Here is a 16680-nt window from a genome sequence, read left to right as displayed (position 1 = left end):
AATCATAGAATGGTAAGGTTGGAAGGGACCTCTGGAGATCATCTAGTCCAACCCTCAGCGTAGCCCATACGAGGATTGAACCCACAACCTTGGCATTAGCAGCAACACACGGTAACCAACTGAGCTAAACCTGCATGGTCTGATGAGCGTGGACTAGAAGCTGAAAACTCTGTGCTCGCAAAAACTAAACGCTTATCAAAGTCAAACTATTTGTTACTTGCTTCTAGAAAAGAACATCTGTGGTGAAGTTTGTGCAAAAGCAAACTAGGCATCTTAAGCCCCAACAGCAATGTATCATTTGCTATTCTGTACCTTAGTCTGGATCGCAGAAAAAAAATAGTATTATGTTTTCCTAGTCCTGTCTCAGTGCTTAGTGTGAAATCAAGGCACCATCCTACCTTTGCCCTTCTTTGCACTACTTTTGTGGATCAGGCTGGCATGTGCTGGCGACACATGTTCTTAAATGCCAAGATGCAAGGTCTGGGGAGCCTGTTATGTTTTGTCCAAATTCCATCTGATTTCAAATTAAAACTGAAACTATCATTGCCACTTTTATAAATGAAGCCCAACCATGCAGGCGTGAACATAAGCAAAGTGAACACACAGTTCACTTGCTCCAAAAAAATGTGATTCAAGTAACTCATTTAGGTGCAAAAATCTTCCTTGACAGAAGAAAGTAGAAAGTTTGATTGTCCAGGTTATCCCTGAATGTCTTTACCCATGGAGCCCTAGCCTCAGCTTCATCCTCTCCTTCAGAAAAATCTTTGGTCTTGCAGGCAGCTTTGAATAGACAAATGCGTTCAGTGAATGAAGGCCATATGTATGAATGGAAAGAAGGGAAGGAGAAGGTCATGTTATTAAAGTCCATTAGAGGGTAGGGTGAAGGACGGCAGGATAAGCGGGAAGAAGAGGATGAGAAGAATGAAATTCTCTTGCACAGCTAATCATAATGCTGGTCTTTCCTGACTGTGAAGCACTCAGTCTTTTAATTGTAGTATAATTCTGGCATGTAATTTTCTAATTAATATAATCTTACTACAGAAGGAAGTTTTTAGCCTGTGGCAATCACATTAACACCTTCACTGTTATCAGTAGGGTGGGAGCCTCTAGATCTATTTGACAGTCCTCTGTCCCTTGAATTCAAGGAGTATTTCCTTCACCTACTAAAAGGGTAGTAGATTGCCACAAGCTTGTGTAAGTTAATGTTGATAGAAATGATTCCATTTTCCTAATGTTTTTTTTTTTCTCAGAAAACCAGGTAGCTACTTCCTCAGTTCCCACTTCTGCAGTATCAACTGACTCTTGGGCTCCTTGCATAGCAAATCCTACACTGATGTTCCTTGCAAACTGTTTCCAAGCTACCCCCACGTACAGGCCATCTCATTGCTTGACAGGCGTGGTTGTCCTTGATCATTTCCGTACTGAAATCAAAAAGCAGGACCAGTAAGCTCTTCTCAGCCCTAGGGTTGTTGTGTCCATTCTGACTATGTTCTTGTGTGTCAGCATGAGTCTTCATTGTGCACAGTCACACTCTTACTGCCCTAGTTTCTACTGGAAAGAAAAGGATGGTCTCCAGATTCTGGAGCGGTCTCTTATAGGGACCAGTTCCACAGAAAGGCATATTAGAGAGGAGTAATTCTGTCTTCAGAGCTGTATCTGAAAACTACACTGAAAATGAGGCCTGAGATTCTATATTGAGCAATGGGATAAAATAAAATATTAAATAGTTGCCCATTAGCTCAGTAGGCTCTTTCCTCAGTACCGAAAGAAGTGGTAGCCATGGGAAAAGAATCAAGTTCTGTGGGCAATAATTATATGCCGGCTCAGGGATGGGCAAGGAAATGTGTCAAATTTCACTGGTATAGCTATGAGTGATGTGCATGTCTGTCTTTGCTGCTTGCACAGGGAAAAAAAAAAAGCTCAAATGCTTTTTGCTCTTTATAAGACACTAATTTTATTTCTTCATACACATTATGGAAGATTTCACGTTCTCTAAGATTTCCTCTGACTGTAGAGGAATTTCCATTTATCAGGAAATCCTTTAAAAAGCATGTGAAACAGTTTCGTAATCTGTCTACAGTTGTAGCAGTGTCACTTTTGATAAGAGGGAAGGTGGATAATCATCAGTTTAGAATGTAAAGTATTTGGAGAAAACATTTGCATGTGTTTTTTGTATGTATTCATATGCATATAAATATGTATTTGTATATATATGCATACATATATATGTATGTTCATAGGTGTGTGTGTGTGTGTGTCTGTTATATCTACTTAACTACAGTGTGGCTTGGGCAATAAAAATGCAAAGTAAATAGGTGATAAGAATCAAGTATCTGTGCAAAACATGAGGCATGGCATTTCGGTTAGGCATCATCTGTAGCTGAAGTGCTGGAGAGTCCTTTTGATTATTTGTGCTATTTTTCAACAAGGCCAGATTTGCAAAGAACCTTGATGTCAAACTCTCTTTAGACACCTGAGTCTAGGTTTGAATATGCCTAGGACTTTGAATTTCCTTTGAATGTCTTAATGCCTTCAGTACTTCTCCGGTCAGGACTGCTGACTTTCTTATCCCTCCTTACATACGTTTCTTCCCATGGTCCATAGAAAAAGCCCAGGTGCCTAGGTGGGTTATGGATTGTGCTACATAAACAGGTATAGTTATATATTATTGATGATCAGTCCCATGTGAATCACTTCTTGTGCTTTATTGAACTGTTGGGAACTTGCTCTGTATTTCCCCTTTCCCAGCCCCAAACTAATTTATTATAAAGAACAAGAATTTATTGTAAGAATTTTATTATTAAAGAAAGAATTTATTATAAGAACTTTACAGTTTATCTGAAGTTACTGGTCCTATCGTGCTCAAAGGTGTTACAAGCATGTTGTGTTAATTTTCTTAATCATCTTATCACCATGAACACTTGAGGAAAAAATAGACTACTGACTACAGTTTTAGGTTGAAGGTCCTTATTTATTTTGGTTTGTGTGGGACCTGATTAAAAAAACAAAATATGCTCAGACATAATATAATTGCATTGATCTGTGAAAAGCCATGAAAACTGATACCCTTTTTCTTTTTTTTCCTGCATGCTGAATATTGTGTGGATTTACCCAGTGCTAAAGATGGAGGATTAATCTGTTCAATCAATCTCATAAGAAAAAAAAAAGAGAGTGTCAAATGTATATAGATGACAGAAAGGGACTTTGAAAAGCCATTAGTGGTAAAACGACAATGGATTTTTTTTTAACCCATTATTCCTCTTAAAATCAGTGTTTATTCAGAAAGTATCTTTTAGTAACATTTATTGTTATGTTTTGACCATTTATGTTTCTAAGTGTTTATTTCATATTATTCCACAGTTTTAAACATTTTTTTTAAAAAGGCTTTCTTAGAAAAAATAGTCAGTGTTGTATAGATAATTCTCCATGGGTCTGGATGTAACTATTCACAAGATTTGTAGGGTCAGGACACTACACTTCCTGCTTCTTCAGTTCCTCATAGCAGAAGGACCAGTTTGAAGGAGGTCAAGAGATTAAACTGTGTGGATGTCAAATTCTTTTATTCATCTGGGAAAGTCTTTGCTAAAAAGAAATAGAGGCATGATGTGAAACAGAGGCGTGTATGTGCTCTCTCTCCAGGTACTTTGCAGTTTTCCCAGAATTGGGAAGTACTCTGAAATCTTTCAGGATACCAGCTGTTATATCACTTATTGTTACAAATGAAATGCTTAAAGGACTATTTTGTAAATAGCGTTCCTTTAAGTATACTTATGTAAAAGGAAGCAAAATATTACTACCTTTGTATTTTTGTAATATTTTTAGTATTTGGAGCAGTAACAAAGAACTTGTACGTTTGTTGCAGTTGACTATATCTCTAAGATTATCTTGTTTTGAAAGCCTACATTAAACATTCATCTGCAGCCTGCAAAACTGGGAAACAGCTCTGAGCTCTGAAGTCTATATATATACCTATTTACTTTACCCAGAACATCATTTTCCTGGACAGACTCCCAATTTTATTTAATCTTGTAACTCCATGTCATTTATGTTTTTTCCCAGCTGGTTGTTTAAAGTATCTTTAGACAATCCACAATCTTCTTTCTTTCTTTCTTTTTTTTTTTTTTTTAATCTCTGTGGGGAGTGGGAAAAGTGGATCAATATTTTTAATAATCTTTAGCAAAGCACCTTTTTGAAATATATGAAAAAAAGATGAGTAGCATTTTAAATAACACATACCATATGTAAAGGATGGTAATGAGAAGTGAATTTGCCATTATAATGTAAAAGAGGTGCAGCGACACTGATTTTCATTTCACTGATAACAAATTCAGTTCTGACATATGTAATTCTATTTAACGGTGTTACTCTTGGAACCAAATGAAACTTGACGTGCTCTTATCAGTGAGATCAGAATCATGATGGATATCGAAGTGCGGTAGTGTTATTTTGTCACTAATATTGTTTTGACTGGTCTCCTCAATTTAATGAGCACTTTTTCCATTCCTGGCACTAAGCATAATTAAGCACAATAGTGGCAAAAGTCCCAGCAAAAACAATGCCTATCATGGAAGAACTCCTAGAGGTGGTGTTGGAAGTAGCTGCTGTTGTGAAGTTTTCAAGTGACACACCCAAGGCATGCACTTAGGACTGTAGTTTTGATGGGAAGAAGTCCAGCTGTATTTTTGATACACTAGATGATCTGTAAAAGTGATCTCAGCAACTTCTAAATAATAATGCGGCTGTATCACAGTGAAGCCTGTGTGTCTTCAGAATACAAAGTAAATTGTTCCATGGAGTTTTGCATCACATTTTTTTCCCGTTTGCATGCATTATATTTTCTCAATATTTACTGCAAGCACCGCTTATTGAGAAGAGTATTTCTCTGGAAGAAACATTATTTTTAAATTCCAGCTTTATGGTTGACTACAGAGTTAGACTAGCAAGTGCTACTACAAAAGAAGAAAAGTTCTGACAGCAGCAACCTTTGACTTGATTATGATTTATTCCAATTGCCTTTACATGCTACACTGACAGCAAAACTACATTAAAATCCACTTTATGTAGGGTGTACGATAGAAGTAAAAGAAATGTATACAAGACCAGCTTGATGTGGCGTCTTGTCCAGTAAGTTACATTTGAGATCTCTCAAGATGACAAAAAATCCTTACCACATCAACAAATATTTTCTCTGTGTTTTCAAAATTTTAAAGACCCACATAAATAGCAGGTGTCTTTCCATGCCTGTGAATTGAGAATCTCAGCACTAAGCAAAAATGAGTCACTTCTAGATCGCATCTCATTGAGCTTTACAGCTCAGAAACAGAAATAAAAATGTGCACAATCTGCAGTTTAAAAATCTGTAGTGAAAGATCTGATCTGATTTTAAGGATGGTTTTTGTCTGAATGTTTGGTAGCACTTAATGTTTCTTCACTCTCTGTGAATTATTAACATTGGCTTTGAGCATTAGGAGTGTGTTTTCAAATACTAAACTGTCTTTACAATGGGAAAGATTTTTCAAAGAGCCCATTGTACATATGTAATATCACCTGTAATGCTATTCTGTGCTGCTAGACTAAAAGCAATTATAAGGGTGTTAGCATGACCAATGGTAGCCTCCCTTCCTCCAGATAATGGGAGGAAAGGCTCCTTTAGGACTTGATTCCGCTTTGATCTACTCAATAAGACTTTTTCCATGACATGAATGATGTCAAGGTCAAGCGTGTACGTGAAAAATCTGTCCTCCGTGTAGCTGTGTTATTTTCCATGGTGCAATAGGTAAGGTTCTTTTTTTCCATGGTGAACTTCCTCAGGTTACTCTGGCTTTGGAGGACAACAAATGCATTTTAGAAAAGACTTGGCTGAAATCTTTGTTTTCCTCAATTTGGATAGCTCTGTATAATAATTTAAAATTAGTCTAGAGTGAATAGAAAGGATTGCCAGATCCTAACAGTTAGGACAGGCATAACTTGGGAGGTAAATTCTGAACCATGAAATACCATGGCCCATGTGCGGATAACAGGAATCAGTTTAGGCAAGAGCATCAGTCTGCTGGAATTTTTTAAAGTTGCTTACATAAACTAATTGGGAACAAAGCACACCCTTCTTTTGTTTTTAGAAATGTAAATGTGACATGAATTGTAAATCATGCTCTGTTTGGCTTGGAAGAGATTTTGAAAGAAAGGCCATATAAAAGTTAAGTTTGCTACTGTAGTGCTGCTAGTTCACTAGGGAATTAACCAAGGCTAGACTTGGGAATTTGCCAAAAGTTGTTGCTGTTGGCTCATTTCCAGTCAAGCTGTGAAGGAAGTCACTATATGTTACTGCTATGTTAATAACTTTGTGATCAGACACCAGGGTCCGCAAAAACCATTATAGCTATGCTAACGTGCTGATTGTTTCATCTGGTCCAAAACTGGGAATAAAGGTGGCAGCAAAACATTTCAAGGGAAATTTCCCAGATTTTCATTAAATATGAAGTTTTCTGTAATATGTAGTCCACCAAATGTAAATTCTGTACATCTGAGGATGTCTTGTTATAATCCCAGTTCTACTCTCAGTTCATGAACCATGTGTCAGCCAGAAGGAAGAAGCTGTTCGGATGAGCACAGTTGCAGCCTTCTGGTCTTCTAAGGTTCACATCTTCAAACTTACGGCCGTATCTTGTTCTACACTTACTGGTCTGTTTTTACTCATGATACTCAGGTAGTGAAGTAAAAATAGCTATATCCCACTGGAGGAGTTGCCATCGATGGCCAGCCAACCACAATAGCTCTCTGCAAAGCTGACAAAGCAGCCTCACTTTTAGTATTAGGTATACTGGTTTTTGAAATACCATCTTCCCCCCCCCCCCTCAGTTCCTTAGTGTAAGTGCAGGTAGGCTGATAGAGCAAAGGTCAGGTAATTAAGAAAACTACAGGCATGAGGAAACCATCTGAGGACTGTCCACCTAAATGAATGTTGTAATGGATTTTTCCTGTGTTCTAGGCTACTGGTGTTCAGGGTCAGCCTCTCCAGTACTGATAGCTGTTACGTTGTTACACTAGCCACTTCCAGACTGTTGTATTATTTAGGTGTACCCACAGGAGAAGGGGAGCTGTAGCGCTTATGTTTATAGGAGGTCTAATGCAGTTTGTATTGTATTGAAGTGTGCAGGAAGAGGCATTATTGACCTCCAATTCAGTAGACTGCTGAGGGACAAATGCCTTTGTGGGGGAAAAAAGGGTGTTTTCACATTACTTTGGTCGTTTTGGATAAGCTTACAGCAGCATTTCCCTATCACATACAGTCTTCAGGCTAATCAAGTGTTTCAGAGAGAAAGATTTTTGTAAGTTCTCACTGCCATCAGGTTAGTGAGAGAGCAGGAAGAGCTTCAGAAGCTGCAGTCTCAGCTCACTGGAGACAGGGGAAAGCCTTCTACTGACTTCACTGAACCTCCTGTCAAGTTCTCAGCCATCTAACTAGCTGCATGTTGTTCTGCATGCACAGCAGCTTCTGTGACTAGGTGACAAACCTGACTGGCAAATCCATTCAGCAGAAAAATAACCCAGAAAAATAACCATTTGGTTGAATAATGTTTTCAGCTCAGCATGTAGTCAAATGATTGGGGTGTACCAGCAGAAGTATAAGGAAAGAATGATTCACAGAAGAAGAAAAAGTTCTGAGATCTAATAATTTTCAAGCATGGACTTTAAAAAAGCTTTTTAGCTTTTGCTGCAGGTTTAGGTCAGACATTCTTGTAAGAATTTGACATAATTGTAGGACAAAGGAAATGTTTTTACTCACATGGTTTTGAGTGAGTTTAATCCCTTGCAGGAGCAAATCTTTATCTGGTGAATTTTCTAAGAAGAAATTTCTCAAAATAAGATTGATTTCTTTTGGATTACAATTATTAAAAAATAATATTCTGTCTTTTTTAAGTAAAAGTAACTTAAAAAAAATCTCTTTTGCATAACTAACCTCCAGTACAAATGCTGGGTCCTTTTCCTGTACTACTAGAATGCCCAGAAGACCGCTGATGCTTAGTAAGAGTGTAGTAGGTGAGCTTCACTCTGCAAAATTATATCCAAGGAGTGCAGATTTGATTGCTAATTTAACTATTTTTTGATCAACTTTATTTTGTAAATAAAGTTATTTTAATGGAAAATACATCATTAAGGCTGCAGAGAGGTGTAGATGGCTGCTGAGTAATCCAAAGCATCTTGCGAAAACTGGAGAAAAAAATAAAATGGCTGAAATAATCTAAATGGAGCAGGCATAGAAATAACCAATGGTGATTTTAAAAATCACCATTTAATGGTGGCCTAGAGAAGCTGAAGACATTGGAAGAAAGCTTTGACAAAGTACACTAAGAACAACTAATAAAATAAAAAAGTGTGGCTTGGCACAGGGAGAGAAAGAGGAAGAGTTTCAGTCGATGTGGTTGGAGGAAATGTAAGAATTTTTACAGGCAATACTGAAATGATGAAACTGGTTCAACTTCTAATAGAGAAAATTCTCACACACACAAAAAAGTCTAGTGGACTATGCAAGTATCCAGTATTTTGAGGAAGTTCATTGTATTTCCAGATGTGTGTGTTATTCTTTGTGGTTTGGCTGAGAAGATGGGGAGACTAAGAGAAAGAATACTGTGTATCAGTGGGAAAGTTTGTTCACCCTTTGGAAGCTTTCCTCTAAACTAAATCTGACTTTGTTACATACCCTGTTCTAAGAATCAAAGAATCAAGATTTTCTTTTCTCATATTAATTTCAGTCTATTTCTTAGGAATTGTAAATGCCAATGTCCCTAACTGACCTCGTATGCTCCAAGACAACATTTCTCACTCAAATCCAGCTCTTCTCCTACTTAGAAGAAGAAGGAATATGTGGCATGGGAGCTGTTTTCAGGAATCAATGAGATTTGGTATCCTGCAGGCTGATTTGAGATTTTTAGAGAATAGCTGGGGAGAGAGGACCAGAAGTATTAATCTTGTATATGAAGAGTATGTTAAGGGACTGTGTGTACATGTTTTGTTTCCTCTTACTTTTTTTTTAAATACGCTATTTCTTCAAGTAATCACTACAATTATTATAACTGATCATTTACAAAAAAAGGTGTGCCATGTTTATTTTTTCATCTCTTTGAGAACAGTCTTACTGCCAGTTTGCCCTGCTTACCAGTGTCTGTGCTTTCATCCCTTTGGGGAATCTCTCTGAGAGTTCAAGAAAAACATCAGATTTATTAATGTTCTTTATACTGCTTAATAGAGAACATTCATTTTATATAGAATTCTGTAGGATGTTTAGTCTCACCTCTTCTATGACTGTGTATTGCTTTGGGAAAACTGTTTAACTTACTTCTAGCTCATTATGTCCATTTGTAGAGTAGGTATATAAATGTGCGTGTCATGTAGCAGTTAGGAGACTTCATTAATTAATTTTAAAAATACAGATTTTTGAAATACACTGTAACATATTTGTTGGTAAGTGATAAGAATGTGATGAACAGACATCAAGATGAAGAGGAAGTAGAAAAGAATGGGTTCAAGACTTCCAATGATACATGGCCAGACTGACAAAGATTGATTTACTAATTGTAAGGTAAAATGAGGAGCAATTTTGTTTTAGTCAATAGAATAATACCGTATCGGATTGGAATCAGACCTGATCAGCAGTACCATTTGTCATTTAGCAGTTTTAAGATGAACAATAATACTTAATTCTCAGAACTCTCTCCCCTTTGAGTAAAATAAGAAATGTTTCTGTGTTTGTATGACTGGATAATTCCAGTGTAAAGTTAATTGCTTGAACTGCTGCTTGTTGTGTAGGCATTATTATATTGTATTATTTCTTTTTAAAGCAGGTTCTGGAAAATTATAATCTAAATTTCAGTCAAAGAGTTTTGTTTTGATTGATGGTTGATCATCTTATGATGTTAGAGACAAAGATGCTGATGGAAAGAGAATAGAGGATTTTAAATTGTAGATCTGGAATCTACTTTTTAAAGCTTTGTAATTCTTCTGATGATCATTAGCAACTTAGAGCACAACTCTTAAACAGTGTGTTTCAACTTTGTCTCAAGTAGCGCCTCTGTCCTACTCTGCTAAAAGCCCTTCATTACCATGTTACTAGTAAATAATGTTTTATTTGTGGTTCTCTATCATATATTCACTAGAAAGAGGATGATTCCAGTCCTGAGCTGGTGTGTGTCTTAGTTCAGATGACATAAGTTGAGTGTTTATAAAAATCTACCTCATCATCTGCCTTTCTGATACTTTTTCCAATTCTAAGGGTTTTTCTGAAGAACCAACTCTCCATGTTATAGGCTGTGGGGATTTTTTTTTTTTTTTTTTTTTTTGGTAACATAAGATGGTGTGATTCAGTCATTCTCTTAAGCTTTGTTACTTCTTTGTCTTCTGTCTCTCTGAAGTAATCTGTAGCAAGGAGCTGTGTTGAGAAGAAAATATCTTCTGCTGAGATAGCTGTGACCCACAAAGATACTATTGATGCCGTGATAATAATAGTTTTGTTGAGCTGGAATACATTCTAGGTGCATGAATTAGAGAATGAGTTTGTATAAATATTTCTTTTCTTTTTTTTCTTTTTTTTTTTTTAACTGGTCCTGCAAAGGACACTGTCTCTATTTGGGAGTCATCACAGGCAAGACCACAGAAGGTGAACAGCTACTATAAAAATAAATATACTGAGAAAGGAAGTAGGGCTATGCACAGGACATGAGAAAGGCAGACTCAGGTTGCTGCTGCTGCACGTGACAGAGGAGATGCTGCTTTTTTGCCTGGGAAGACCTTTAGCAAACAGAGGCCAATTGTATCAGAGATTGGGGCATCCCCCTGAAGCATCCCCATCTCACCACTGGAAGAGGATGTGTCCCAGGATGCTGCGTGAATTCAACATGTGACTGGCCTTTGCCAAAGGGCAGAGTAGGGAGTACGTCCCTTGGCCCACTCTGCGTGCACTGGGCCAGCAGTGGGGAGCAACTAGCGTTTGGGGGTCCAGGGCACTGTCTCCCACAAAGGCAGTCACTGTCTTTGCACAGAGAGCAGGGACTCTGCCACTGCTGTGCAGCAGCAGTACCCTGATGCCTGTGCTAAGAGCATGGGGCAGAACAGGGAGGAAGACAGTTGTGATTCAAACTAGTTTCCTAGTTATTTGCTTGTGTCAAATACAAGGCTTGTATGTATGAGTGGTGTTGCTTTAAGCCTGGAGTTGAAAATTGTTTTATTTAGTGAAAAAAAACGTGTATTCTTATCATGCTTTAAATAACTAGTAACACTTTACTTATGAAAAACTGAGATGTGAACAAGGCATTACAAAATCCTTGCAGGGTTTTTTGTTTTTTAATCCACTAGGTATGTGCAGAATTCTGAAAAGGTGGTATTTGATTAAGCCATTTGATTAGAAAGCTACACCTTGATTTCAGATTCTCTTTGAAGATATGAGCAAATGGTGTTATGGTGTTAAAAACATCTCATGCCTTCTAGAAATAAAATATAATCAAGATTTGAAAGAACAAAAATACTTATTTTTAAAAAAGCCCATCCTGATCTGGGTTATTGGATAGTCTCATATTGTAAAATACAAATTCCATTTTATTAGTTCAGCAACTTCTTTGTGAGACTCCATACTTAAAAATCATATTAATTTTCCTCAAATTAATTGTTTTTTTCAGAACAGAAGTGGTAGCAATGGTTTTGTATTGTATCTTAACTACTATGAGATATGAAACAAATCTAGTTCTAATTTTCCATAGTAAGTAACTTCTCAGAGGTGGAACCTTCACACTTACTTTATTTAAAGGACAAATTCCAAATGTTATGTAGTTGATTTATAGATTTGGTGCTTTTCCTGTAATTAAAAAGATTTTTTTCATATTTTCTTTTTAGGAAGGAAGCACAGCTGGATGAAGAAGGACAATTTCTTGTCAGAATAATTTATGATGATTCCAAAACTTATGATCTGGTTGCAGCTGCTAGCAAGGTCCTTAGTAAGTAACAGAATATCTTCCAGGAATTCTGTCTGATCTTAGTGGCCAGCTGCTGGTCCAATTCTTCATGGTGTTAAATACACTGGTTTGCCCTCTCATCACATAAAAGATGATAATCACATATCCATGTAGTACAACGAAACAGGATTTAGTGCAGTTCTCTGAAATATGAAACACGGTCTTCAGAAGAAAGGAATTTTTTTCATTTAGCTGAAATAGTTTTATTCTTCTTATTCTTTGAAATAATTTTCATTACTTGTAAAGTATTCCAGGTACAGCTTAAATTGAAGTAATGTATTTCATCCATAGGGCATGGACAGTGTTACAAGCAGTACAAGTAACAACATACCACCTAAACTACCCCCTGCTACACCCATGTTCCAGCCCTGGCTGCAAAAGCAGTCCATCACTGCTTAATCCTTGATCTCTCTGCCAAAACTGCAAACAGGCATGCCCCATTATAAAGCCAGAAAAATATCACATTATAAAGCCATATGCAGTTTGTAGTGTGGGTACATCTCATTTCATATCTGTCACTGATTTGGGCAGCATTGATTTTTCAGTCATTGCAGCTTGAACTGGAATTTAAAAAATAGAATTATGCCTGTCAGCATTATTTTATTTACAGTTCCCAAATGCAGTATGGAACGCAGTTCTTGACTACTGTAGTAGTCACTTTGAGCTGGAGCAAGTGATGTAGTTTCACGCTATTGTAAACCAGAAACAACTCCTCTAAAGTTTGTATTATTAACTACGCAGTTCTATTCATGAGTAATGCTTTCTTATCTGTATCAACATTTAAAATACTATACATTTTCAAAGTGCAGTATAATGAGAAAGGTAAATGGTAAATCCCAATGAAATTCTTGTATTTAATAGTCATTATTTAGTACATTGACCTGTAATCTTTTTTTTCCTCATATTTTTGAGTTGCTGGGTCTAGGTAGAGTTTTGTCTCTTCTTACTGTCTTTATTATTTTTGCAAAAGAGACTAAAAGTGGTAAGCAAAGTACATGAAATGCAATATTTGTACTGAATCCCATTTTCCTATTTTAACTAGATCTAAATGCTGGAGAGATCCTTCAGATGTTTGGAAAGATGTTTTTTGTGTTTTGTCAAGAATCTGGTTATGATACAATTCTACGTGTCTTGGGCTCAAATGTCAGAGAGTTTTTGCAGGTAAGACTTTTTTGCTTAAGTATTCTGGATACAGAGGACAAAACAGAAATGCAGTCTAGTCAACAGGTTAGACTGGGAGTGGGATTTGGGAGATAAGGGTCGTACTCTATAATCTCAAACTTATTGTGGAGGGACCATGAAAAAAATTCTTTATGGCTATTTGCAATAGCATCTTTGACTGAATTACATGAAAAAGAAGTCAGGAGGCAAGAAAGCTGAGGTTGCAGAGGTTTTCAGAAGTCTGAAGTTTCTCAAGTTTAGTACTTGACACAATTGCAAAGAAAAGTTTTGCACAGAAGTTTTGACAGAAATCGAGCTCAAAGAGATCTTAAACAGCCCACTATTCAAATTGTCTGTGGATGTTAATTAACAGTACTTACCTTGTTTATAGTAGCAGAAAATGTGGTCTTCAGATTTGTAGGACTTTTATCCTAAGTTCTCTTTGACAGTTTTAGATACTGGTTATTTCTAATTGTAGATTACATACAGTTTTAAGGCTCACCACAGCTTACCTATGTGACAGGAGATTGATCCATGAACAGAGGATGGGATGGAACAGCAGTAATTTCAGACAACTTTTATGCTTCCCTAACTTTACAACAATGTGATACTGTGCTGTAAAATAAAACAAAATTAATTTTTCATTAGCACATAAAAAAGGAAGCAAGTTCTCTTGGATCTGATTTCTAAGTGTAAGGGACAAAAGAGAGGGTTTCTTTTTTTGTCACCTGAAAATTGCTCTCTGCAGAAGACAGTTTAGATTTAAAATTCATAACATATATCACTATTGGAGAGAAGTGTATGCTGGAATGAGTTTGAAAACAACAAACTGGTTAAGACTTCAAGGGAGATTGCCAATAGCTGAGCATCAAATCCTTGTGGATTTTCACTGGGAACTTACCACCCTGTAGTTGTTTGTTCCATTGACAATCTCTCCAATAACAAGTGCAAAGAACAGAGTGCATAGTTTGCTTATACTCCTTTGTGGTGCAAACACTGGGTAATTAGAGTAGATGTCTCACTACCTGCCACAAAGCCTGTATTATTCCAGAACATGCTGGGGTTTAGTCAATCTAGACTTCTTTTACAAAATCCGTGGACTGTAACTGCTGGGCAGGCTAACGTGTATCCTCTAAGAGAATATGTGTATCCTCTAAGCAGCGCGTGCTGCTTGTGGTCCATGATCTCTCTGTTAGGTGTGACATCCTTATATTTCATAGCTCTGTTCACAAGCTGTCCTTAAAGCAACCCTTCAGGTAAATGCAATTTTTAAAGGAGAGTCAGGTAGTGAAGTTGCAGTTAGAGGTTGTGCAGGAATAGAGGAGGAAGAGAAAAACATTTAAAAGATATAGCTGACCCACTGCTCCATCACTTTTATAAGGTGATGGGCCAGTTGTTTCTTCTTCCTTTCCCCCTTCCTCTTTTCCATACAATATATTTCTCTTTCTGTTCATTACCAAGGATGATGATGAGAAAATTGGACACACATTGTAGTGTGAACCTAACTTCTGTAAAAGTGTGAACAGTTTACATTTATATTCTTGTAATGATAATATTTTAGGCTGCTTTGTTTGAATTTCAGTGTTAACAGAGGACATTCGCTAGTATGTAGTCCTGTAAATTCTGATAGGACTAATGTATTAGTAGCTGTGCCAACAGTATACTTTTTAGCTTGTTATTATGATGGAAAATCAACATTATCTGTGATTTATTGTTGTTGCAGCTTCCAGCAGTTAGACTAGGCCAGGAAACTAATTTATATACCTATTTAAAAAAAAATAAACCTTTTTACAGATTGAGTTTATTGTGTTGAGCTTTTGTGAGATTCTTAAAATACATAATAAAGATAGTTCCAAAAGGTGCAAGGTGCATCTTGAAATCTGTGCTGAGCCCAGGATTTATGAAGTAATTGAGAGTTTCAGTTTTTTAAAGCCTGTGAAAATAAACCTGACATTTATGTTCTACTTCCCTTTGTATCTTGGAGAGAATTTGGTTTATCCGTAGATGAAACACAGGTACTTTAAGCTTCAAGAAGGAGGAAAAGACAGTGCAACCAAAACTAATATTTATACTGTCTATGAAAAACACAGACCTGGAAAAAGTACAAATCGTGTTGAAAGACACTGTGCCAAAGACATGCAGTGTGAAAAGAGGTATCACCTAAGAAATCCCAAGTGTGCTTTTATGTTATGTACAGTAGCTCTCTGTTGAAAGAAAATCAATCAAACACTGGAGTAGTGGTTAATACGATTCATTAAGGGAATCATTTACTTGGCTATATAGTTGATCGTACTTGCAGTGCAATAAATGTAAGCGGGTTAATCCCTCTTTTGGAGAAGTTTCCGGAAATGCCATACAGCAAAGAGCTGGACAGCCTATCTGTGTATGTTGGGGCTAGTCACAACTTGGTTACTTTCAGACAGGCCAAGACCTGCCTGTTTTAGCGTCGCTGGTCTTTGTTCGTTCCTGCTCAGAGATCCCCTTGTGTTTCATCAGGGAGCTGTTCACTGGTCTCAGCAGCTCTAGAAGTAGTATCTCTGGTCCCAGCACAAGCTCTGGCATACATCTGAGTGGCCTAGGAGCCAAGAATTCAGGGAGAGAGCTTTAGATGTGTTACTTATACCTGATTGCTTTTCTGGCACAGAGTAGGTGAACAAAACAGAAAAATAGATGCGTTTTTCTTCCAAAAGCTGCAATATCAATTTAGAAAGGAGCAAATACAAGAAAGAATAAGAATGGGTGTTAGAGGAGACAATGACAATACCTGAATGGCAAGACTTGGAAGTGCTTTTAGCTCCTGGATCTGTATGCACGTCTCCACTACTTATGGACTCTGTTGGATTAAGAACCTGGGTACAGTTAAGCATCTTCCTCACCCCGTGATCTGTATGCCTGGGAAAAAAAGACACACTGGAGACTGGAAAGCAGCTGCAATACCTCCTGTCCCAATCTCCCACTCTGGATGTTTAGGGAGTCAGGAGTGAAGAAGGCTTGCCTGTCCCACTGTTCAGACATAACAGCCCTCCTAGTGGGCTAATAGGATAGCGAAGTGATCTGGCACAATGGGGCTATAGCCTTAACAATACTTGTACTGGCATTAAATTTTCACACATAGGCACCCATTTTCCAAAATTTTGTACTTGACATTAGCCATCTCCCATAGCCAACTCCTTCTGAAACTTCAGGTGTTGATGACTGTGTAGCTGGAAGATTATCTGCCTTTTCTATGCATCTCCTTAAGAGTTTGATTTTTGTTTTGTTTTGTTTTTTTCCAAGTGGTCAACATATCTCAGCTGTTCCTGAGGAACACACACTGACATAGTTGTTCTGCACCTGATTAGGTAGATTTTGGGGCACCCTCTTGGAGATAGTCAGCTCTATTGCTTTATTCTTTCTCATCCACACTCCTTCAGAGCAGTCTCTTTCATTCTCATTGTCTTGAATCTTGCAAAGATTTCCAGAATTTGGCTGCAAGTATTATACTTCTTTCTCTTGAATGCCCACTAACAGCTGGGATGAA

General features: G+C 37.3%; 1 protein-coding gene across 1 annotated transcript in view; it reads left to right on the top strand.

The window, feature by feature from the left end:
- Positions 1–16680, top strand: part of GUCY1B1 (guanylate cyclase 1 soluble subunit beta 1) — a 42380-nt gene that overhangs the window by 5088 nt on the left and 20612 nt on the right. The window contains exons 3-4 of the mRNA XM_062573831.1: positions 11881–11981; positions 13042–13160. Of these exons, the coding sequence (XP_062429815.1) occupies positions 11881–11981; positions 13042–13160 (220 nt within the window). The remainder of the gene's footprint in view (positions 1–11880; positions 11982–13041; positions 13161–16680) is intronic.

The sequence above is a fragment of the Rhea pennata genome, chromosome 4, assembly GCF_028389875.1.
Source record: "Rhea pennata isolate bPtePen1 chromosome 4, bPtePen1.pri, whole genome shotgun sequence".
In the NCBI taxonomy this organism is placed as follows: domain Eukaryota; kingdom Metazoa; phylum Chordata; class Aves; order Rheiformes; family Rheidae; genus Rhea; species Rhea pennata.
The sequence above is the reverse complement of the archived record's forward strand: the minus strand, read 5'-3'. Positions and strand labels throughout refer to the sequence as shown.